Source organism: Balearica regulorum, chromosome 3 (genome assembly GCF_011004875.1).
Source record: "Balearica regulorum gibbericeps isolate bBalReg1 chromosome 3, bBalReg1.pri, whole genome shotgun sequence".
In the NCBI taxonomy this organism is placed as follows: domain Eukaryota; kingdom Metazoa; phylum Chordata; class Aves; order Gruiformes; family Gruidae; genus Balearica; species Balearica regulorum.
The window spans coordinates 77,969,341-77,994,105 of NC_046186.1; the positions used below are offsets into that span (position 1 = coordinate 77,969,341).

Sequence of the window (24,765 nt, forward strand, 5' to 3'; positions counted from 1 at the left end):
CCCCCCGCCCCTCCATCCATCCATCCATCCCCCTCCCTCCCTCCTCCACCTCATACGATGACAGCAGCTCGAAAGGTCGGATGTGTCTGAATTACTGCCTGGGAGGGGGATGAACCCACGCAGTCCACGCACAGACCCAGCCTTTCCACTCTCGTTTACCGGCGCAGACGCGGCCCCGGGCGCAGGGGAGCGGAGCAGCCTCTGCCCGCGCCTGCCCCCATCCTCCTATTGTCTGGGGGTCTCCCCGGGAGGGCAGCCCCCCGCCACCGAGCCGGCACCGCCGCGATCTGCCCCGGCAGGGAGAGGCTCGCTCCCGTCCGCTCGATGTCCTGCCTTCCCCGCCGCACCGGCTCGGTCCTCTCGCTGAATTCCCGCCGCTGCGCTTGCTCAGGAGAGACGCATCCAACGGCTCAGCGTTTTGTTTGGAGCCGAATTGTCGGTGACTGTATCACCAGCCATCCTAAACACGCAAATATTTGACCGGCACACGCTCCCCGTACGGTTATCAGCCCGCCATCCTTCCCTTGAGGACACCTAGACAGCAAATGGAGAGTCTGGCAGTCACAGCCAGATGAGGAACAGCCCGGCAGGAAGCTACTAAGGCGCTAAGGCTACTGCAACACGAAAGTTGAGTCATTTATTCAAATAAATAAAAATGAACTTTTATGTACAAATATACAAAATCATTACGCACATTTTATAAAGTAGTCAGAAGTCTTAAAAAAAAAAAAAAAACAAAAAAAAAACAAACAACGAGGGGCGAGGAAGGACGCCCACAGCCGGGCTCCTCTCGCTCCCAGCACCCGGGCACTGCAGGCGGAGGCCGGTGCCGCTCCTTTGTCCCTCGCCCCAGCGGCGGCGGCGCCGCCCCGGGGACCGGCTCTGGGCCGTGGGCCCCGCCAGCCCTTACCGTCACCGGCCGGGTCTCCCCCGGCGCGGACGACGCCACAAAGGACACAACAGCTACGGACAGCGGCATTCCCCCCCCCCCCCCCCCCCCGAGCCCCGGTCCCCCGGCGGGGCTCAGAGGGTGCCCAGGTGCGGCAGCGTCTCCAGCCTGTCGGGGCGGTCGCGGCCGGCGGCGCTCTCCACGCCGCGCAGCCACTCGGTGCATTTCCGCACCAGTCCCTCGTCCACCGCGGCCCCCGCCGCCGCCGCCTCCTCCTCCTCGTACTCCTCGTCGTCGTAGCGGTGCCTGTCGTTGAGCAGCGAAATCTTCAGCAGTGCGCGCAAGTCGCCGCCGCCCGCCCGGGCACCGCGCCGCGCCGGGACCGGGACCGCTCTGCCGCCGGGGGAGGGGGCAGCTTGTCCCCGCTGCCGCTCCAGGCTGCGGCGCTGCAGCACCCGGATGGCCTCCGGGGGCAGGCTCAGCGAGAAGCGCAGCGCCGTCTCCCCCGGCGCCCCGCCGAGGCTCTCGCAGGAGCGGCTGCCGGCCCCCGGCGCCCCCGGGCGGCCCCGCGGCTGCGGCGGAGCGGGCTGGGGCCGCGTCCCTCGCTCGGGCGGTGGCCTCCGCGGCGGCTGCCGCTGCAGGGTGGAGCAGGGCCAGGAGCTGGAGAGGGGGCCCGCCCGCTCCGGGGGCGCTCCCCGCGCCTTCCTCGCCGCCTTCTCCTCCGCGGGCCGAGGCGCTGCCTTCTTAGGGGCCGCGGCCGCCGCCGGCTTCTTGGGCTGCGCCCGGGCGACGACGGGGGATGCGGCGGCGGCCGCCGGCAGGATGGGCGGCAGGGACGCGGTGCGGCCGGGAGCTCCCTCCGGCTCCTCGCTGCGGGCCCAGGCAGCGGCGGTGCGCGCCCCGGGCAGGGCGGCGCATCTCCCCGCGGGCGGACAGGGTCCCGCTGCGCGCCGGGGCTGTAGCCCCATGGCGAGAGGCGGACGAGGAGCCCCAACCGGCGGCAGCAGCGCGGGGCGTGGGCTCCGTCTGCGCCGACAGCCGCCGCTTTTCCCACTCGACAACCCGCCCCCCTTCCCGCCCTTCGCCCGCCCCGGGAACACCCTTTCCCCGGCGCGGGGTGGGCGTGCGGGCGAGGATGGGGGTCCTCCCGGCGCTAGTCGTCCTGCCAGGGCAAGCCGCCCCGGTCGGGCCCGCCGGCGGCGGTGGCTCCCGCCCGTCCCGTAGCAGAGCCGAAGGGAAGGTACGGCGGGGCTCATTCCCCCGAGGGCAGGCAGGCTCCCAATTCCTCCTAAAGTCCTCAAGTGCCCAAGCGTGAAAGGACAGGCTTTTACTGTCACGTTAAACTAGCACCCTCACACCATCTTTAAAACATTAATGATATTCTGAGCTTCTTGACTACTTGACTTACCGTGAGTAAATGCAGGCAGACTGGACAAGAGTGCTGTCAGCCACATTAAGACCTAGAGCAGACTTCCACCAATATGAAATTCCAAAATACACAAGCCCCTTCGAGGACTAGAGCAGCCTCACTTGTTAATGAAGAGCCTAGTCCAGAGCTCCTTCTTCCCAGCCTCAATTCCTTCTGTGATTGAGGCAAAGCAGAATGCTCAGTACTTAGAGGTGGGTTGTTTTTTGTTTTTTTTTTTTTTGAGGCAGCAGAAGGCAGTCATTTCCTAACTTTTAAAATACCAGAGATGGGTGGTAGTAATAACTAAGCATATCTTTCCTATGAACCCAATTTAATACAACTCAAAAATTTTGTCTAAAAAGCCATGGCATATACTTTCTATAGATTTTCTTCAAAGTACTATTTTAATTAGGGTAGCAGAATTTTATCAAAAGATGGGTAGGATGTATGCAATCCACAGGGACAGAGACCTCAACATCTATGGTTTCAGACTGTTATGAAAGGGTATCATACAATGAGGATGCACCAATTGTAAACTTTTGGGATATTCATACACAGCAAACAAAGATCCCAACGAAAGAACATAGTGTGTGTGCTCTGTATGCAAATGAAGAAAGTGAATCCTTAAATATTCAAGAGAAAAAAAATAAATAAGAAATACCATGATATCACAGACCTAAGTGCATATAAAAGCATATCCACTGTAGAATTTTTGGACTTCAGTTCTTGAACCCATTCTGTTCTGGTCATCTAATACTAAGTGTTAACTGCCAAGTGTTAACTTTATTATTTACCACAGTGCGTAAAGTAAAAAAAAAATCTGAATGACTAATACCATTCTAATTAAAGATTACAGCAAAGGTGATTATGTACCAGAACTTGTGGTTGATCGGCAAAACCAACTCTGGAGCAAACCACTGCCCAGTCCTGAAGCACCAACTGGTGGGATGGGATCTCCCCAGTGCCAGTCATGGCCAGTAGCAGCGACTGGGACAGGGCAGTGACAGTCACTTCCAGGATGACATCCATCACTACCTACGCACATACTAGTACCTCTTCAACGCAAACCGAAAACTAAAAGGAACTGCCAATTCACTCAAGGGTCCGCCAGCACCCAAGGGCTGTGATGGGCAGAGCTGGCGAGGCTGTCACTACACCAAGCAGCACGTGTGGTGTAACCAAGCCCAGGAGCTTGCTGCACAGTCAGGACTACCCTGTCCCCCATCATCACCAGGAAGGGTGCCTCACTGGCAAGTCACTGTTGCTAATCAGTTAAAAAGGTGTGGCTTGGTTGGTAGTTTAGCTACAAAATCATACAATCTTCCTTTATACAGCTTCCCCAAAAGATGTTGCTATTTTGTGCAACACGCTGAGATTTAACAGGAACCTACTGCAACTCCTCTCTTTAGCATTGAACCCTGAATACTAAGAGGCAGGGTTTTCCCCTTCCTGACACCGCAGCTTACATCTTTTCAAATCCGTTCCTTCTTCTATCTGTGGATTAGCAGAACAAAAAAAAAAATAATCCAAAACAACTAGGCTTTAAAATGCAGGTAAATCAAGCACATTCGTCCTGTGCTAAAAAGAACCTCCTGTAATATAGTATCAGCCATCAAACATTATCGATTTAACTTTGCTTCTGAATAACAAATAGCTCTAGTTGCAAAAAAAACTAGAAATGAGAACATCTGGTTGAAGCTAGGCAAATTATTAGAGTATTTTACTTCTATCCGTTATCAGCTTAAGTCAGAATGAACAGTTTCTCTAAATACTAACACAAAGAAGCTTTAAAGTCACTTCTGCAGATCTAAAACTCAAGTTTTCATATAGTCATATACATATCCCACTTTTTAATATATTTTCTATTTATTCATGTGTAATGCTGAAATTTTCAACCCTCTAGCAGATTCCTAAATAAAAAAAAATATTTAGGCACCTTTAAAACTAATTTATTTCACAATCTGATTTATACATTAGCCATAAGTTCTTTTACTAAAAAAGTATTTAAGTATGAAAATTAAAAAAATTATCATTTAAAATACATCTTTTTAATAAAATCCAACAAGCTTTCAACAGACCTTTCACATATTCTTATCAAGTTTTTTCCATAAGGCACAAGTATAGAAATTTCAAAGGAAAAGTTAATTATAACTTATCAAATCTTTACAATGTTTATAAAACTCTTTCTTTGGAAAAGCATACAATGAATAATATACAAACATAAACGGCACATTGCAAATTTTAGAGAGAACTGTAAATGAAATCTTTATGCATACTACCCAGATCTTAGTGGCTTGCTTCCATTGGGGAATAAACTGTTGCTGGATGCAAGGTAGTTTTAAGACTACTCTGCACAAAGTACTTAAATGTACTTTTTTGTTAAAAAAAGAGCCTAAAAGTTCGAGGGTGAACACAAACAGCTTACCCAATTTATTTTTAAAACTGTTTCTAGTAAAAATTATTTAATCCCCCAAATGCAAAAAGCAAGGGAAATACTAAGTTGTTACTGGGTATTTCATGAGTGGAAAAGTACAGTTTTCTGAGCAAACTTCACAGAGGAATAAAAGTTGGCTTGTAAAGCATACAGTGGTTCCTGTGTTTAATTTACCCTAGACAGGATGAAAAGCATTTAATCACAGCATCCCTTTAAAAAAAAAAAAAAATCAGTTATTTGTTATTTTCTTTATATACATATCAACCATTACATACTTAAAATTAAAAATGTTACATAAAGACAAAAATCAGTATTTTATCAAATGCAGCCATCATTACATTGAGTACATCTACAGCGCCCAGCTAAAGCAAAGCCTTCAGCCCTCTCTGAAGCTCAGCTCTTCCCACAGTGTCTAAGGATTCCACACTGTTGACACTCAAGCGGATGCTAAAATGCAGACAGTGTTAAAAATTGTTCCACAGCACACTTGGTGGCTTAGCAAAGGTCAAAGCCTTATTTCACAAAGGCTGGCCAGCAAGGGCAGGGCTAAGGAGCACGCCAGGGCCAGACAATCAGCAAGGCTCAGGTGTTTTGAGGCCAAGCCACATCTGAGTGGCAACATTACATTGCAGGAAATAAAAACCCAGGCTGAAGGGTTTAAAGTGCATGTACAAACAGTGCAGGATAAAGAGCTGGCTCAGCCTTAAGGTTTGAAAGGGCTGAAGGGGTCTACTTCTTTAACCGACAATAAACAAACTGTTTTCTGACTATTCTATGCTTACATCACTCACTACAGTCCCTTTTATTTTTTATTCTCTCAAAAACGTAACAAGGAGTGGAATTTGTATTCTCTAGTCAATTTGAAAAGTGAAGAAAAATACTATGACCCTTTTAAAGTCACTGTACGTATTTTTTTTGTTGTTGTTCTGAGGTTTGGTTTTTTGTCTAGTGTTGGGTTTTTTCCTGCCATGCCAGCAGGAGAGCCACCATTAATTGAAAAGAAGAACCAACCATGAACAAGTAAATTGTTGTTAAAACATTAACAGAGATAAATCAAGTAATGACAATTTTTTTGAAATCAAGATGAATGCATACTTTAAACAAATTACATAACAATGTTCACTGGCACTTAAGATGGTTTAGATCACTATTTCTGTAAGAAAGGCAGCCTATACAAGAAATTTATGACAGCATTCCACATGAGCAAATAACTCAATAATCCCTAAAGAAATCACCATACTACTAAAAGCAGCCTGTGTAAAATCCAGTTCTCTGACTCATAAAATCTAATAGACAAAAAAACCCAAAGAAATTAAGTGATGCATATAACCTAATGTTTTTCTGACCAGAACTCAAAGTACTGTTGGTAGGGAAGAAAATACCAGTGACCAGCAACTCAACTTGTTTACTGTGCAGAGCAAAAAAGAATGACCCTGCTGAGACTGTCACGTGGGCACAGGAACTGTAAGAATTCAGAATACTACTTTTGATTGGGTTAGCTTGAAATGTCAGAAATAGTAAAGTGACAATTTGAAGCCTGAGTTCATTTAAAGCATTTAATTAATTGTAATTATGAACTACTACCTTAAAAAAAAATTACTTAATCCTCCCTAGATCAAATCTGAAGCTTTAAAAACAAATCCGTGGTACAAATTTTTTGGCAAAGTTACAGAAACACTACAGGAATATATCAGAGGAAAGGGATAGACAATACTTTGTATTCTTTTCTCCCCCCCACTTTCACTACAGAGAACCTCATTAAGTAATATAGAGACATGGAAGCACTTTATTTTTTTTAAAATACACACTAGTGAGAGACAAAACTGCATTTTACATGATACATTATAGAAAAAAATAGATTCTTCAGTTTGTGGTTTCACTGTGTTTGGCTAGCTTTCCTTCAATTTTTATACACGCAAGAGTGACAAGAGAAGCTCGCAAAAATGAAAGTTACATGAAGCATTGCCTTTGCTTTTTCTAAAAACTGGAGGAATTCACAAATAGACTTAGCAGCTGAATCTATGCTTTTATTTGTTTGCTTTTAACTGAAACCTCAGATCTCTAACTTTCTTTAATTTTAGTACTGGAAAAGTCACTGTTGCATCAATGCATTTTTAAATCATTGGAGAATTTAAACAAAGTCAATTTATTTTCAGTGATGAAAACTAGAATGAAATTTAACAAAGGGAATTACTATGCACTTTACTTATATTTAAAACTTTTATTAGGCATTACTTTGAGTTCAGCTATGTCATTTTCTAAAAATTAAAAGGAAAGGGAAAAGATTGTTTTTTCACATACTGAATTTAAGGACTCCCCCCCCCCCCCCCCCCCCCCCCCGCCTAGCATAAAGATAACTGACTTTTGTTAAGATGGAAATAATTATGCCGACTCACCTTGCAAAAGGAATATATGACAGACTATACCTGAAAAAGAGAGGAAAAAAGTATATTTGAGAGTGTTCATGTCTCCTAGAACCCAATTATTTCACTTCAGTCCATAGTTAATAAAAGCAACCTGTTGTAACAAAACTTTGAACAATATTACGTACTTAATTTAATGCTTACCTGAGAAAAGAAGACACGCTTAGACAAGAACTAAAAGTACTGCCAAGATTTTCCTGGTTTCCTTTTTCCTTTTTTTTGGTTCTGTTTTTTGTTTGTTTTTTTAATGTAGTTCATAATTTCTATTGCACATAAACTTAAAAAAAGCAGATTTACTAACATCAGAGTGAAAAGGAATAGAGATTTCTGAGAAAACTGTATTCTTCAAGATGACAGAGAACTTTTTCCAGTTTAAAAGACAATATATATTACTATACAAATATCCATCTCACCACATTATTTATGTAACCCACAGATATATGCTGTAGTATGAATAACACGCAACACCTGTGACGCTCCAACAGCTGATAATTCTATTATCCTCTGAAACTTGTTTCACACAAGCCTCCAGGCTATGTTTTATTCTCATGCCCAGCCTGATCAAGCCCTAGGACACTTAGCAAATGCAAAGCTGTCTGCTGTAAACACGTAGAATATAGTTTGAGTTAGCGGTCTTCCCTCTATCTAGCATCAAGCATTTACCTGGGCCCGGCACGATGCCCAACAGTCCCTATCCTGAACAAATGGGTATTTGTCCTCAGCTCCAAGTTCAGTACAGACACTGGGTGTTCAGGGCAAGTTCAAACAAGAACTGTGGTCACCTTGGATCAGCTAAGAGGTAGTAGTAATTCACCTGGGACAAGGAGACCAAGTATGTTCAGTTCAGTTGTATCTCCATGGAGAAAGCAGTCATTTCCAAGACTTCTGCCAGGCTTGCAAGCATTCACCTAACTGTGCTCACACATTCCCAAGTCTGGCCTTTCAGCGCATCTGGATGGTCACCCTAGTACCTGCTGCACTAAATTTAGCCTCTCGCATCCACTTGCTCTTTCCCCAGTGCTGCACAATATTCTTGGGGAAGGACACACCCTATGAAAATGTTAGTTTCTTCCATTTCAAAAATGAAAATTTAGTTAGAACTCAAAAAAGAGGGAGATAATCAAAAGCAGGGCATACAGTTACTTTCACAACAGAGAAAAGGCGTGAGAATTTTTTTGCATATAATTCCTTTCATAATGCCTCAATTAAGTTCACACATTGCAGAATATACTTAAAATTACCATCTTTGCAAGATGACTGCATATAGATTTTGCTGAAGTTATACAACCTAGCTTAGAAAAACAGATTGAGGCTAGCATTTGGGCACACATGTTATGCAAAGCGTATATATTTAGGTTTATAATCATACGGGTGTAGGGACAGGGAGAAGAAATTAATTTTAAGAATCTTACCAGGTCATTGCCAAGAACTGCAATATGCAGAATAACACCGCCAAACCCTTTTTGTTCCACTAAGTAAAAATAAAGCAAATACTGCAAGTTAGTTCATTTTGCACCAGGCTATACCGTAAACAATTGCAACACCCTGTTCAGCCAAAAATTTAGTTAACTGACGATGCCTGAATTTCCTTGTCTTAACTTAATTTGCTACTCCTTCCCACTCTGACAAGTTTCCACTCGTTTTATCCATCACTGTTAACATCATACTATGAAAACCTTCTCTAGCTTTGAAAACATGTAACAGCATCAATGCTAACACTTTCACTTTTGTTCACGATACTGTACTTCTCTAAACATGGAAGTTCACTTCAGCTACATATTTACTTTTATGGAACATAACTACAGCCAGTTTTTCAATCAAGATGCCTGAAGGTACTTGCTCTGTCTCTCTTCCTTTGTCTTAATGAGTTTAACGTTCTGTGCCCATGGTTTCTAAAGACCACTATATATTCTCTGATATTCTCTGACATAAGTACACATCACTACGACAAAAGTGTATTTTAACTTGCTTTTCTTAGTTCTCAGACTAGAGGTCTGCAAACTGAACCTGATGCTCTAGATTCTGTATTCTCATCTACATCACATACAGGTGGAAGGGTGCATTTGCTTTGTAGCCAACAGACTCATCACTCCACCTAAACTCAATTGCAGTTAAAAATGCAAATACCACACACAAGCTCATCTTTCCTCTACAACCAATCTGTATGTTAAAGCTGTAATACAATTAATAAACTAACCAAGCCAGACTGCTTTTTAGAGAAACAAAGTATTCTCACTTACCCAGAATACAGCACACAGAGTCAATACTAGGAAAAGCTGGGGGGAGATGAAAGGAGAGAATGAATACTCAAATACACAACAAAGCAAATACAGTAACTGTTTTCATGTTTTCAATGGGTAATCAGCGTTTTCAGAACCGACTCATGAAGCAAGCAGAGCCACAGGCTGTCATACAGTGACTGTATGCTGAACTCCATGTAAAATGGTGTTTTCCAAAGCACAGTATGAAGGGCAGGGACAAGTCTTAGAAGAAAGAGGTGGCAGGAATTGACTTCAGGAACCAAGAGGAGTATAATTAGGTCTGTGTAGCCTTATGTGGTAGGCCTCTTAAGAGGTGGGCTTAGGTGATAAAGCTTGCTTGAAAGCAACCAAGTAGTCTGGGAACTGCTATTCTATTATTTCAGTACATAGTGTAATTTTGGATCTAGTATTCATAACATTAACATCTGACAAGAAAGTATGTGCATCACTATGAACAATTCGTTATTAAAAAACACACATTCACAATTACAGTATTTGGCAAACAAGCTCTGCTGCTTCTGCCAGTGTTTTTTCATCTTCTGACAGTAATAAAGAGCCCACTAGGGAGCAGCTGCCTCATATACAGTGAAAAACCTCATGTGAAGCTTTATTCAAGCTACTTATACACCTTTGATGGAACATTACAATGAAATGGTTTACTATGCCAAATGAATCACACCATTTTTGCAAGCTTAACCATCACTTTGAACTTTTCCACTAAATCTCACCTGGCTCCCTCTGTCATTACACACCGTAGAAAACAGAACAAAACTCTAAATTTTCCCTAAAAAAATTGTTGACATTTCACTGAAAGAAATAAAAATAACACAGAATCATAGAACGGTATGGGTTGGAAGCGATCTTAAAGACCATCTAGTTCCAACCCCCCTGCCATGGGCAGGGACACCCTCCACTAGACCAGGCTGCCCAAAGCCCCATCCAACCTGGCCTTGAACACTGCCAGGGATGGGGCATCCACAACCTCTCTGAGCAACCTGTTCCAGTGCCTCACCACCCTCACAGGGAAGAATTTCTTCCTAACATCTAATCTAAACCTACCCTCTTTCAGCTTAAACCCATTAACCCTTATCCTATCACTACATGCCCTTGTAAACAGTCCCTCTCCAGATTTCTTGTAGGCCCCCTTCAGGTACTGGAAGGCTGCTGTAAGGTCTCCTCAGAGCCTTCTCTTCTCCAGGCTGAACAACCCCAGCTCCCTCAGCTTGTCTTCATAGGAGAGGTGCTCCAGCCCTCTGACCATCCTTGTGGCCCTTCTCTGGATTCGCTCCAACAGCTTAATGTCTCTCTTGTACTGCAGACCCTAGAGTTGGAGCAGTACTCTAGGTGGGATCTCACCAGAGCAGAGGTGCAGAATCACCTCCCTCGACCTGCTGGTCATGCTTCTTTTGATGCAGCCGAAGACACGGTTGGCTTTCTGGGCTGCAAGCGCACATTGCTGGGTCATGTTGAGCTTTTCATCAGTCAACACCCTCAAGTCCTTCTCAGCTCTGCTCTCAATTCATTCTCCATCTAGCCTGTATTTGTGCTTGGGATTGCTCCGACCTCACATTTGGCTTTGTTGAACTTCATGCAGTTCGCATGGGCCCACCTCTCAAGCCTGTCAAGGTCCCTATGGATGACATCCCTTCCCTCCAGCATCTCAAATGCACCACACAGCTTGGTGTCATTGGCAGACTCTCTTGAAATTTTCCAAGCATATCTGTGACTCTTGAGTTGCCCATAATTCTAGCTCTGTGTTAGGATGGGGAAGAAAACAGTCAAATACAGAAAAAAGTATTCTAAAGTTTTCCAGTTGTTCTCTATATTACTGAATTTTTCCATCCTAACAGCCTTAGCTCTCATCCAATGTTCCTGTTCCCTATTAGATGAAACCTCTTCATTCTGTCTTTTCCTAACCTTGTTGGTAGATTCTCTGCACAGGTAGGTAGGTCTGATGTTTTTTCTACTCTCTCTTTTCCTTCCATTTCCTTGACACGTCTTGTTTCTGTAGCCTTCAAAGCAAGCTATTTTTTTTTGTCACCATGTCTGAGCTCAGCAGATGACAGGATAACAGAGCAAATAATTTTTGTGCTGGCTGTTTTAGCATGATAGCCTAGGCCATCGGCTTGACCAGAAAAAGCCCATAGCTGTAAAGCGCTGGAGAATGCTTGCTCAGCAAACAGACTTTAGAAAATTGGAGATATTCCTGGACATTTTACTGCAGACCTATGAAACATAACTTCCCTAGGACTTGTAACTTGGTATGATTTGGAAGAGACGGCAAAGTGTCACCTCTTTAACAAAGCTTGGAGTCCAAGCAAGGATCAAGTCGCTTCTCCAAAACATGTGGACAAACATGAGCTTCTTAAATGAAATAACTCTTTTTTCATGTGGGTGTGTGAAAGTGAGAATATACAACCCATATGACAGCCACCCAGAAAGAATTCATGAAGGGTTTCTTATCCACGTCAGCAGTAATCAACTAGAAAAGAAAATTATATGATAGGAAGAATAGAACAGCCAACTATATTTCAAAAATAAAAGTGGAAACAAATCAGAAGAAACAAGAGAAAATAAGTACAAACCAGAGAAGCAGCAAGGGTAGAAACGTGTTTTTAACTACCTAATACAGAGTTTTGGGATAGGAATTCTGTGACTGGGGACAGGGCTGGTTTTTCCATCTTCCAGGAAGAAGAAGTGATGATCATGGAAGTAGTAAAGGAGCCAACAACCTCACAATGGAAAAGCGTGAAGCTGAACATGTGGCTTCCCAGACTTTGGGGAGAGAAATTAATTTTCTCTATTGCTTTGAAAACACTGAACCACTAAGCTATACAAACAGAGCTGCAGCCAACAAAACTGTCAGGCTAGACTTGGTGACTGCTGACTTCTCATGGCAGCTGAAAAGTCTCTCTCTAGCCTTGTTCTTGAAGAAATTGTTCTAGAAAACAAATTAGAAATAATCAACCTAATATAGCATTTAATAAGAAATATTTAGTAAATAACATTTTACTCCAAATCATTGATTTAAAAAAAAAAACTATAAGCAACAAAAACACAGGCTTATAGAAAGGAGTTAGATAATCTTTATGATATACAGAGCTAATCAGCTTGACTACTATTACTCAGTACAAAGAAGAGGTAGACTGAGAAATAACCTCTCTTTAGTAAAGCCTCAGGTTTAACTTTGAGGCTAAAGGGAAGTAAAGATAGTGTATTTACCAACATCACAACTGTGGCTATTAATCTTTTTGGCTCAAACATTGCTTTCAATTGCTTCAGTGGCCCCATCAGGAAACAGGTACTAATAGGAGAGAAAAACAAAACAAATGGTAAATCACTTTCAAATAAATCTTTGCAAAAGATAATAGGTCATTAACCAGTTTTTCAACAGTTAAATGAGTACAAAGGCTTTAAAAAAAAACTATTCTGTGTTTTGCAACAGAGACCTGCTAGAATGAAAGGTGAAATACTCCACAAATTTAGTCCTGGAAACAGCTTACATATTGAGGCACCCTTGGTCATGAAATTCTTTCCAAAACATTACCACTTGTAGCAGACGGTTGACAAGTTGAAGTCTAGTGAATTTCACGTTGAGAGCATTCTAAGGACTTGCTAAAAGAATGCAAAAAATACAAAGACCAAACTTCTGTAGAAAGTTTCTGTTTAACAATAAACTTCTTACCCAGCCAACATGCCAGTACCTACAATCAAGATTACAGGGAAGCTCTCTTTGCCCAAACTCAGTAAGCAAAAAGAGAAGGAAAAAGTTCAGTAGTTAGTTTTCATTCTCCCTTCAAATTAACTACAGAGTAGAATAAAGCAGGAGGATTTAATACAATCAGCAATGCTATGCTGTACCTAAGCAAAGAAATGTGATGCGAACCAAGAATTCACAATTGTAGGAGTAATTATCTGGCTTCAAGTATTCTGAGATGAGTCTCTTCCTTCCCTGTAAACTGAAGCCATTCAGCTTTGTAGAAAATATTTAGTGAGAATGCCTGTAACCTTGTGGTGGTCTGAATGTTTTACTACAGAGCAGGAAACCTAATTTAACTCCTTTTCTAATTAATATTTATTTATATGAAATGCAACAGTCAGTAGCAGGGAAGAGCTTGGTAGAGCTCCCTCCTGAAACCAGTCATAGGTCTGGTGAAGCATGCATCTTCTAAGATAGAAGAAATATGGGAGTCCACACGCCAAGCAGTAACCAAACCCATGATCTCCCATACCCAGATGTTCCCCTACCAGCAACTTTGTGCATATATCCCCTTCTCTTCATTATTTTTTCTTCTATATGTTGAATGGACAGACCTCAAAAGTTCATATGAAATGGAAAACCAAGTTTTCTCAGTTCAATAGGAAAAAAGGTTTTAAATTCGTTACAATCCAAACTAACTTATTCTCAGTAATTTTTAATCTTGGCTGCTAGGCCATAAAATTAAATTAAGACAAAAAAAAATCTGAACTAGAATAAAAAAATTTGTTAGCTAGTGGAAGGATAGGGATGATGAAAACTTGATGGTAAAAATGAGGGAGATTCAGGCCACAGAAAATAGGCCAAAAAAATACAGAAAGCAAAATGCACTGATGCTAGCCTGATTAGCATTGAAGGACAGACATCAAAAGAAATTCTCTAGAGATACAAGAGAGAATCCATACGGAGCAGAAAGGCTGGAAAAAATTCTAGAGGTCCTCCACTTACACAGGATATTTCCTATATAGGATGCATTCTGTAGGAGATATTTGGTTATTCTCTGATGATGAACATAAGTATTGTTTTCATGTTTATCGCTAGGAAATTACAGCAGAAACAGGCTAGACAAGACTATTTAGTAAGAGTGGTAACTACATTTGTTTTAAATACAGACTCACGAACAAACCTGAAAAACTTCAAATCTCCTTCCCAATTTGGGACTTTATTGTCATTTCCTACTGTTTGTGGAACATCGTTGCCTGTTGTTTGTATCTAAAAGGACTACTGACAGGGAAGGGACCTTTTACTTCTAATTTTGGTTGGAGTCCAGACTAAAGTTTTTCAGGATTCTCCTAAAAGAAATACCAGTCTGTAAAAGCCTTCCTATTAGTTCACTGACAATTAGACTTGACTAGTACTACGTTTCTAAAATGCTAATTTAAAACAATGAAAACACACCCAAAATACTAAGTTAAAAAAACCCCACACAACAAAACATCAACAACAAACAATAAAGACTAAAGTAAGGAGAGAAAGGGAAACAGGATGATCTCTCTGTTAAAAGCAAAAGGTTCCTTCCAGTAACAAAGTACGCACACATTGGGCAAACTACCAGTTTGCCTCTGAAATGGAGGCACCTCTGTACCTGGCAGAAGGACTTAACTGTAAAAAGTACAAAATAACCAACAATTTGTTATTCATACTTCAGATAGCAGTTGTGATGCATCTACAAAACAATCACGTAAGACATCACAATGGGGCAATAACAAGTGAGTAACTGATAATCACTAATTATGATAATCTTAAAACTGCAAGACAAGCAAGATTTTATGTTATTAGCACTTCAGTACAAAACCAGTGCTGTTTATACACAACACAGACATTGTTTTAGAGTAAAAGCAAATGGAAATGTAGATGAAAAGGAGGGTACTTTAATAATAATAATTAAGAAATCATACCTGGCTAATGCAGCAATATTTCCCAGGGTGTAAAACACTGCAAAAAGTTTGATCCCCTTTGGGAGCCATAGCAATGCTGTTCCCTATAAAAGATAGGGTTTTTGTATGTTTGTAATTAGTTAATTCAATTTATTACGATTTTATAGTCTATAAATATATTTGCAGACTATGAAGAGTGTCATTCTAACATATATCAGCAGAGTATACTGTTCTCAGATGTGTAGTATTCAATATTCAGCATACTTCTATTGCCACCTACTGGCAAAACAATGTATTGATTTACTATATTTCACAATATTTTTTTCAACTAAGCAATGTTTGTTTATATTGTTTATAACATTTATTTGCACTGTTTATATTCTATTTATGACACTTTCAGTTTTGTTACAATCCCCTCTCATACGTAATACCAGCAAGTGTTCTGGTCTACCTCTGGGTCTCAGGGAGTCTTAAATCACAAGTTTTGATAAAGAATCAGAAGCTTCCACCTGCAGGAGAATCCAGTGAGTGGCTATCTCTAACTAAGTTCCTCAAACAATCAACAGGCTGCTCCTCCACAGCTGCTTCTTCCTGCCATTACATAAGTCTCCTTGGTTTAAATACTTTTCACACTAAATGAAAGAGCAGCAGCAGTCATTTAAATAATGGCAAAACAGAAACTAATGCACACAGAACAAGTTCCTCCATCCTACTACCATAATGCATTATGAGTCAAGGCAATCTGCCTGAGAGTCTCCTCAAAAACTGCAAATGTCATCCACACACATTAGCCGAAGGCTGCTGACTAGCTTACATCAAAAGTCATGCTCTGTGAAGAACCAACATCCTACTTCATCATGAAAAAAAAACCCAGAAAGAAAAACTGCAAAACCAGCAGTCTGGATACTTCCTCAATGTTATTTCACCTGCTTCTGAGACTTTTCATGCAGATGGAAGAACCGCTTTGTACTGCAAGTTACCTGTGTCAGACCCAATCAATTAATGGTTTTCAACTTTTAAGTGCAGGCTTGAGCCTCCTGCCAACACAAGTTCAAGAATGAACAAATGACTTGCTGACTCTAAGATCAATAGAAGCGTAGCAGGTTTTTCAAGTGTCAACATGCTACCACAGTCATCACCTACTGATCTGTGAGTGTAACAGGTTACACTTGCGGTTTCTTCAGCCTTAAAAAACCTTTCAAGCTTCCCTCTCCTTTTCCCCTTTTATTGGAAAGAATAAAAACAAGATAGGTATACACTGAACAGCAGCAAAAGCTCTTTCGTATTACATCACTCACAAATCTAAATTAAAAATACAGCATATTTTGTCAGTGTTCAGACCTTTTAGTGAGAAATGTTATTATGCTACAATAAAAATGCTCTCTGCTGTAAATGGCAGAAAGATGGTCAAAATCATAACTTACAAAACAGCCGCCCCTACCTGTCAATTATACATTTAATGTCCAGTTAAATTTATGGATACAACATTTAAGATACAGGATAAAGCAAACACAGAATCACATATAAAGCATAAGTATGAATGAGGTTCTACTGTAGAACATTAATAAAGTACAGGAGAAAAAAAACTACTTACAAGAATAGAACACACAATGCCAGCAACAAAACATATGGTAAACCATCTGAGTCGGGTACCAAAGCTGAGTGTTGAGGCATCGAGGACCTTAATGGGAAGGGGGGGGGGGGGAAAGAGGGTATTACAAAACCAGTTTTGAACAATTTAAAGGCATTTTTTCTTTACTACTGAAGTTCTTAATTTCAAACAAAATTTATTAGCCAGAAACAATTATTTTACCTTGCTTAACAGTTGCTTGCATATTAATTATTTCAATTTAGGAAATTATATTAGCAATTTGGAAATGTATTTCTAAAACAAATAAAAAAGACAAAACCTGTGAAGGTATATCCTGGCACTCAAGCAATACTGCTCCACTTTCAAACAGACTTTCTTTTCACCACACAATTATAATTGAAAATTCTCACTATTGTACCAAAGCAGAAGAATGAATGAACCTTCTAGCAATTTGCAAATATATCTATTTGTGCAGCACTGTATGTTCGTATAGACATTACTACCTTTTCCTGTTACTAGACAGAACCCATTAGAGAATCACAGAATGTTAGAGGTTGGAAGGGACGTCAGGAGATCATCTTAGTCCAACCCCCCTGCTAAAGCAGGATCACCTAGAACAGATCGCACAGGATGGCATCCAGGCAGGTTTTGAATATCTCCAGAGAAGAAGACTCCGCAACCTCTCTGGGCAGCCTGTTCCAGTGCTCTGTCACCCTCAGAGTAAAGAAGTTTTTTCTCATATTCACATGGAGCTTCCTGTGTTCCAGTTTGTGCCCATCGCCCCTTGTCCTGTCACTGGGCACCGCTGAAAAGAGTCTGGCCCCATCCTCTTGACACCCGACCTTTAGATATTTATAAGGGTTGATGAGATCCCCTCTCAGTCTTCTCTTCTCCAGGCTAAACAGACCCAGCTCTCTCAGCCCTTCCTCACACGAGGGATGCTCCAGTTTTTTAATTATCCTCGTAGCCTCCGCTGGACTCTTTCCAGTAGTTCCCGATCTTTCTCGAACTGGGGTGCCCAGAACTGGACACAGTACTGCAGATGTGGTCTCACCAGGGCAGAGCAGAGGGGGAGGATAACCTCCCTCCACCTGCTGGCCACACTCTTCTTAATGCACCCCAGGATACCATTGGCCTTCCCAGCCACAAGGGCACATTGTACACATTAGTACAAGTACCCATTGCAAGCATTATGATTCCCCTTCAATTACTGTTCCTTACAGGTGAAGGTGTAGGCAGATTAACACAGCTTGTCTCATCAGACAGCTAACTTGCTGAAAGCAGTAATTTTAGTTCCTGCTTCTCCAGTGCGACTACAGAACCTGCAAGACCCTTTAATGAGCTGAGCTAGGTGACACAACTCACGAAGCGGGAAAAGAACTAGCGTTCTTTCTGTTCTGATGACTTAGTCCTATGCTAGACTGAATAATGAGCCAAACCAGCTCAGCAAGATGTCAGAAAAGCGGCGGGGCTAACACAGGGAGAGGCAGATCCACACAGCTGGCAGGAGAACAGCCCCTTTCAGCAGAAGTGACTTGCTAGATATGCTCAGCTCATCTTCTCCACCCATGCTGTAAGAACAATGTATTTCAGCTTACTCCACATCACAAATTAAATACTGGTCTATTAAGTGAAGTGTGGTTTCAGCTTATGTAAGATGACTATAAAAAGCTAACTTTCCTATTTGTTCACATGACACAAGCAAACTTGTCTTCTTGTTATCTAGTCTACAGATATTTTCAATCAAGTATTATTAACCAAATATATAAGTTAGAGCTTCCCCAACCAATGAGTTTGATATTTCTGCTACTTTTCTGAGAACTTTCTCTTTCAGGTAGTGATAAGTGAATGAATGAAATTTGGTTACTGCCTATAATAATTTCACATCTGTACAAATGAAGAATCCATACCTAGTTTAATAGAAAAGGGCCACATACAAGTACATATTTATGTGCTGCGATCTGAACAGCATGTGCAGCATCTGAACGTATGTCAACAAAGAATAGCTTGGACTACTTTCTACTTATAAAAAAATTACTAACCTTATTTAATCAAATTAAGTACTTTGCATATTTACTTCAGAAGGGGGATCAGAATACTAAAAATAATCTTTTATATTTGCATACTGTCTGAGCAGATGCAGAGTTGGGATAGAATATTGTTCTGAATTTTCTTTCCCGTTCCCTGTGTTCAGCAGTTAAGACAGAGCTCCCCAAAGGTCAGAAGATCCAGCTTACCTTGTTAGGTCCAACTCTTTATCCTTACGTATGCATTAAAGACAGACAAAAACAGTAACTGAAAGATGGCTTAGTATTTGAAGTCATGTTTGACAGTCATATTCCTGAATGCCTATGTATGTAAGAAGTGCAGGAAGAGCTGGTAAAACATAACTGAAGATACCCATTTGAATCATGCTTTTAGTCACACCTATTCATGCAACTAGTCACATGGACACAGGGGGAGGAAAAAAAAAAAAAAAAAGAGAAAAGAGTAAAAATCTTTTCCATCCCTGCTCAGAAATGAAGTGTGGATGGGCCAAGACTACTGGTACACCCAACGTATGCATTTCAGATTGCCTAGAAAACAGGGAAAAGATGAAGTTAAATTGTTTCTTCAAGTGTATCAGGCATATTGCTGCCACTTACTAATATTCTATTTCTAGTCTTGATATCTGACAGTGTTCCTGAAACAACGACCAGGAAATTTCATTTTTCCTATGAATCTGAAAATATCTTTACCTTCATTTAAATCCCTAATAGTTATTAGGTGGAAAAAAATAACACCACCATAAATAAGTGAACCACACAAAGGCTTGGAACAAAAAATGCCACAAGATTTAAAATATGAATTTAAAACTAGTTTAATACATTTTATGGATTTAATTCTTAAAAAATTAGATTGAATTAGATTAACAATACATGCACATGAACTACAGGAAGATAAATTGTGGCACGAGGACTGCCAGAGCACAACAACATAGTATTCGCTGTAGTAATAAAACTAAATAAATTAATGGGCATTAAAATGAAGGATGATCCTCCAACAACTCCTGATGGCATCACCATTTATGTAATCAATTTGAACCTAGTTAACGCAACGTTTGAAATCCTGAAACTGGAGATCTGGTAATGTATTTTCCTTAGTCCCTGACACTCAAAACTTTTTAGGTTTCATGGAAGCAATGGAACGGGTTACCTTTCCAAGATGTCTGTGTCACCCCTGTAGCGAAGCACCTTGCTGCAGAGGTTGAATAACAGGTACACAGGTCAACTACTTAAACCAGAGACTCCAGCTGGTGCTAAAATGCCAGGCTACAATTTGTAAAAGTTGAGGACCTGACACAGTACCTGCCTGTTCTGCTGCATGTGCTGTAGGAGCAGTAATTTCTCAAAGAGGGGCTGTGAGACACCCCAAAGTAACAGCTTAGTTTCTTACACCTACACTCGGAGACCATGAACCAGAACCCTAAGAAAAAGTTTGTAAGTCTAAGCTGCCTATGCAACAAAAGCAGGAAACGATGTAAGGATGACTGGAACTTTTTTTTAATTGTCTGACATTAGCCATACAGCTAATCCTAGATTTCAGATAAAAAGAGGTGGCATTACACTCTACTTAGAAGATTGAGGCAAATTCCAAATTTTTGGGGAAAGATTCATATGGAGAACTGTGCCATCGCAGTGGCAAGGGAGTTTCTGTAAAACATACCCTTCTGCCTATACTGCTTATCAGCTTGTTTCTAAGCAATAAAAAGAAAAAAAGAAACAAATCAACAAACAGAAACCCTTAGTTTTCTATAGCTAAGCTTTAATGTCAAACTCCTGGGCAAGAAGCAAAGATTTTTCTTCACAGGATATTCCAAGAAAATATTACATCGAAGAAATGACGAAAACATCCAGAAATCAAGAGGAAACCCTAAGTGGAAACTAGAATCCGGAAGGCAGACTTCCTGGAACATAAGGAACAGTCTCCCAACAGTCTAACACGCAAGTTGCAAACAACAGATAACAGTGTCTTTACTGAACAGCTTGCTACAGACACCCAATAAACCATATGAATGATAATCTGCAAGGCTGCCTTTGTTCCAAACTATTTCTTGTGATTTTGAACATCTACCTAGGCTCCCTCCATACATTAATTATCTTACAGAAGTTTTCTATGTGGGCAAACAAAAAAATAGAAGCACTTTCTTTTACCAGTTTTAAGAAAGATTCTAGGAGTTAACAATTACATCTTTTCGTGATAGTAAATGTAAGAATATGCAAGTAATGGAGAAAACTCAATTTCAAAGAAATGTTGAGTACATTTGCAGAATTGAGTTGATAAGCAATATTTAAAAAAAAATTGTAGAGATTTATTTTCATCTTTCCCTAACAGGCTTCCATATACATATTTCTATCAACACTTTAGAGTAAAATATAAGAAATTTAAATATCTGGTCTATTCCTCCTTGCTAAAAATCTTGTTGAATGCTTTAAGCAGTTGTCAATCTACAACTATCATGAAACTACAGCCAGAAAACAAGCCAATGTGTCATAGGGACTGATTTTATATTAGGTTTGGTGTTGACAAAACTAAACAGCATAATGCTGCCCTGACAACATCATTACACTGGTATATTCACAATTTATTACTGATTTTTTTTGCAATAAATTCCTTTAATTCCTTTTTTAAAACATATTTAGAATAATTGATCTAATTGTAGCAAGAAGCGACAGTTGGTCATCTGAAGAGTTTAGAAAGTACAGAAAGACTTCATTGAATCATCACACAATTGTCTCACTATATAGAATCATCACAGAATCATAGAATGGTTTGTGTTGGAAAGCACCTTAAAGACTATCAAGATCCAACCCCCCTGCCATGGGCAGGAACACCCTCCACTAGACTAGGTTGCCCAAAGCCCCATCCAGCCTGGCCTTGAACACTTCCATAGCCTTTTCTTCTACTTTACTTAACAGGAATTACTGCTGACTTCATGGTAATGGTTCTGCAAAAATCAAGAAGGAGCAGAATACAGACACATCTATGAACATAAACCATATGACGGCTCTTACACAACTATCAGCTATTCCAAAGAGAGTGTCATTGTTTTTAACCAAACACATGACTCTGTTCCAGAAAGGTCATCTAAAACAGTTGGAAGATTTTATGCACAAAATACATAACCTTATTTTTTTTTTCACAACCTTACCTCTTAAAATGCGTCCTTCTCTGCATGGGTGCACAAACTTTTTGCTCTATTATACACACTTTAAAAATAGTCAACACCATTCAGCTGTAAAGCTATAGCTTTAGTGAATGTCATATATGAATTTCCTTACTAAAAATAAGCTTGATTTCCAGTGTTCTACAAATACATTCCTACTTTGAGAGAAACCAACAACAGAGACATTGCCTAACTTACAACACTTGAGTTTTTCTTCAGTGGGTATTTATTTACTTGAAAGAAGATATTTCTGGTTCACCTTCTCAGCATGAAGCACTATGACAAAGGCATATTTATATGTTTTCTTCTATCATGAACTGCATAGGCTTTAAATATAGGCAGATTTTTCCTATTTAAAGTCTTCTCCGGCTATAACAACATCATTACATGCAATAATCATATCATATATAGCTTCGTTACTGACATTTAACAAATGACACATTCTTAGCCCAGTTCTCCTCAGGATATATACCTCAACTATAAAATTACTAAATACTTTGGCATTTATCTATTGATTGTTGCCTTAAAATGAACACCACAGCATCAAGTAAGGGAGAACTCTATGTCACTAGCATGTGTCTCTTGTTAAATGTGCATTGGGATGGCAAATTAACTAATTATCTTAGACTTGAACTAAGATTAACAGAAATGTATTTCTTTGATAATCTTGTGATAAGATCAGAAGGTGAAGCATCCCTCCCAAATGCTGGCAGCAAGCTCTGGTGTGACATGGCACAGATGCTACACTGCTTCCAGAATTCATCAGGTATAGGTACAATTTAGCGGCTTTGCCGTGGCAGAGACCAAGTTCATAAACCTTGAAGACCAGCAGTGACTCAGTGCAAAGACAAGCAAAGCATGTCAGCAGCAAGCTGCTGGAACTAGTATCATGCCATAGACACCAACTATACTGAGGCTGTGCTGGTTCACCAAGTTTTATTAGCTGCAGCTCAGATCCAGGCTGCTCTACGTTCCAGCTTCCTCCACTGTGCTCTAGCATCCCGTAGCACACAGTAACAAGATACTCTGTGATGTGGGGCACTTCGACCCGCAGTCACACCAATTAAAAGGGAGCTGATAGTATAAATGGTTCTTTGTAAGTATAGTCAGCTTTGCTTCAACCTAGAAGTGAAGTCTCAGATGAGATGATGAGAAAGATAGTGGGGAGGAAATAAAAAATTAAATTGAACATGAGGAGCATGGGGCAAAAAAAGCAACATCAGCACAATATACACAAAACTATCTCTGTCTAGAGAAAGTCTTTCACAGATCTTGCAAATTCAGGGGCATAAGAAAACAGCTTAGAAAGAAAACCTCTTGTTTAACTGATCATTAAGTACTAAGGCCACGTAACAGGAACAATACACACAAGACAAGGAGACCCTGTTATCTCGAAGCAGGACACAGAAAATAAAACCAAAGGATCCCAAATCACTAAGACAACAAAGAGCTTCCCCAGATACCGAAAATTCCCCCATTCTTACTCCAGGGCTGGGCCTGGTGCTCACAAACCTCGTCCTTCGGCGCCCGCAGCAAGCCTGCGTTTCCCCTTTGCCCCCCGCCTCTCCCGCTTGCTGACACGGGCGGGCATGCCGGCAGACACCGCGGGGGCGAGGGGTGTGCGGGCACAGGCCAGGGAGAGGGAAGTGCTGGGAACACCGCGGCGCCCGAGGCCGCGGACACCAGTGGGGCCCTAGGGCCGGGAGGCTTCAGCGACCCCCGGTCACGGCGCCGGCGACGCTCAGCCTCCCGTGGAGAAGGGGCGCCGGCCCGAGAGCCGCAGCTCGGCGGCCGTTAGCAGTGGCCACTAGGCCGCCGGTGCGGAGAGAGGGAAGAAGAACGGGTCCCCGCCGGGCGGTACCTGCGCCGTCAGTCCCTGCTCCTCGTCGTCCTGCCCGGTCAGCACCCGCCGCAGCTTCTCCATGCCGTCGCTCAGGCAGGACCGAGGTGGGCCGAGCCGCACCGGACGGGACGAAACCGCACTCCCCTACCGGGCCGCTGGCCCACCCGGAAGTCACACGCACCCACAAGCCCCGCCCCCTGACGGCGGGCAGAGCGGCGGTTGAGCGCGAAACCACGGCGAGATCCCGCGCCTGCGCACTGGGGTGCGGGCGGGCGGGCGGGCGGCGGCGCGGCCTGCGCGGGGCGGTTCGCGGCCGGTGCTGCGGGCAGTGCTGCAGGGTGGCGCTGCGCGTGACGCTTCGCGGGGGGGGGACTCGTGCAGGCTTCGGTGGCGGCGCTGAGGAGGAGGGCAGGCTTCCTCATGGGCCCCGGCTTCGTCGCTCGCTGCGGATTTGGCTTATTTCGATATGCACGGAAACACGATTTGCATGAGCTCAGTAGTCCGAGTTCGCCGTTAAATAAAGCCTTTTGTGTAGATACGGGGTGGTAACGCCCATGATTATACGGGGCTCTGCTAGAACCGCGGTGCAGAGGGAGGGGGCCTGGGGCACTGGCAGGCTCGCCTGTCCCGGGAGAGGCTGCCGCACCCCAGGACAGCAAGTGTCCTCTTGGGCGGCGGGGCCTGTGCCGGCTTTTAGCTTGGTCGTGGCACGGAAATGGTGCAGGTGGGCTGAGCGTGTGGCCGTCGAGCTGCCGGAGAGCGGGTGTGCTGCAAACCCCGATGCAAACAGCCTTGGCGCTCCTTGAATTAGGAGGGTGTCTGTTGCATCCTGCACGCCACCTGCAAGTAAGCCAGGTGCTTTTCCAGCTACGAATGAGTGGAGCAGAGAGAAATGAGGTTACCCATAAAGGCCTTCTTCCATGAATAAATGTAACGCATGTATTAATGCAGAGGTTTCCAGTATGACTCTAGCTGGTCTGTTAACCTCTGCCCCTGGGAGAAAGGGTATGGTGGAGGCCGTTGCACTGCCCTCGTGTCTTGGCTGCTTCGCCTGCTCGTTCCCAGCAGCACTCCAA

At 42.4% G+C, this 24,765-nt stretch overlaps 2 protein-coding genes across 2 annotated transcripts; both read right to left on the minus strand.

Annotated features, from left to right (window-relative positions):
* Positions 1-319: 319 nt before the first annotated feature.
* On the minus strand, positions 320-2,348 carry PRR18 (proline rich 18). The gene has a single exon (XM_075748563.1). It carries the CDS (start codon positions 2,143-2,145, stop codon positions 1,024-1,026), a length of 1,122 nt encoding a protein of 373 aa, XP_075604678.1. The 5' UTR covers positions 2,146-2,348; the 3' UTR covers positions 320-1,023.
* A 1,975-nt stretch (positions 2,349-4,323) lies between these two features.
* On the minus strand, positions 4,324-23,945 carry SFT2D1 (SFT2 domain containing 1). The gene is made up of 8 exons (XM_075748569.1): positions 23,708-23,945; positions 16,644-16,730; positions 15,071-15,153; positions 12,638-12,719; positions 9,395-9,430; positions 8,567-8,625; positions 7,128-7,157; positions 4,324-4,941 (listed from the first exon to the last, which is right to left on the minus strand). Exons 1-8 carry the CDS (start codon positions 23,768-23,770, stop codon positions 4,902-4,904), a joined length of 480 nt encoding a protein of 159 aa, XP_075604684.1. The 5' UTR covers positions 23,771-23,945; the 3' UTR covers positions 4,324-4,901.
* Positions 23,946-24,765: the final 820 nt, after the last annotated feature.

Coding starts and splice junctions, on each gene's coding strand:
- PRR18 (XM_075748563.1), bottom strand. CDS start 2,145: ATGAGCCCCGCCGTACCTTCCCTTCGGCTCTGCTACGGGACGGGCGGG.
- SFT2D1 (XM_075748569.1), bottom strand. CDS start 23,770: ATGGAGAAGCTGCGGCGGGTGCTGACCGGGCAGGACGACGAGGAGCAG. Junction 16,731..23,707: donor AGCAGGGACTGACGGCGCAG/GTACCGCCCGGC, acceptor CTTCCCATTAAG/GTCCTCGATGCCTCAACACT. Junction 15,154..16,643: donor GCATTGTGTGTTCTATTCTT/GTAAGTAGTTTT, acceptor TATCTTTTATAG/GGAACAGCATTGCTATGGCT.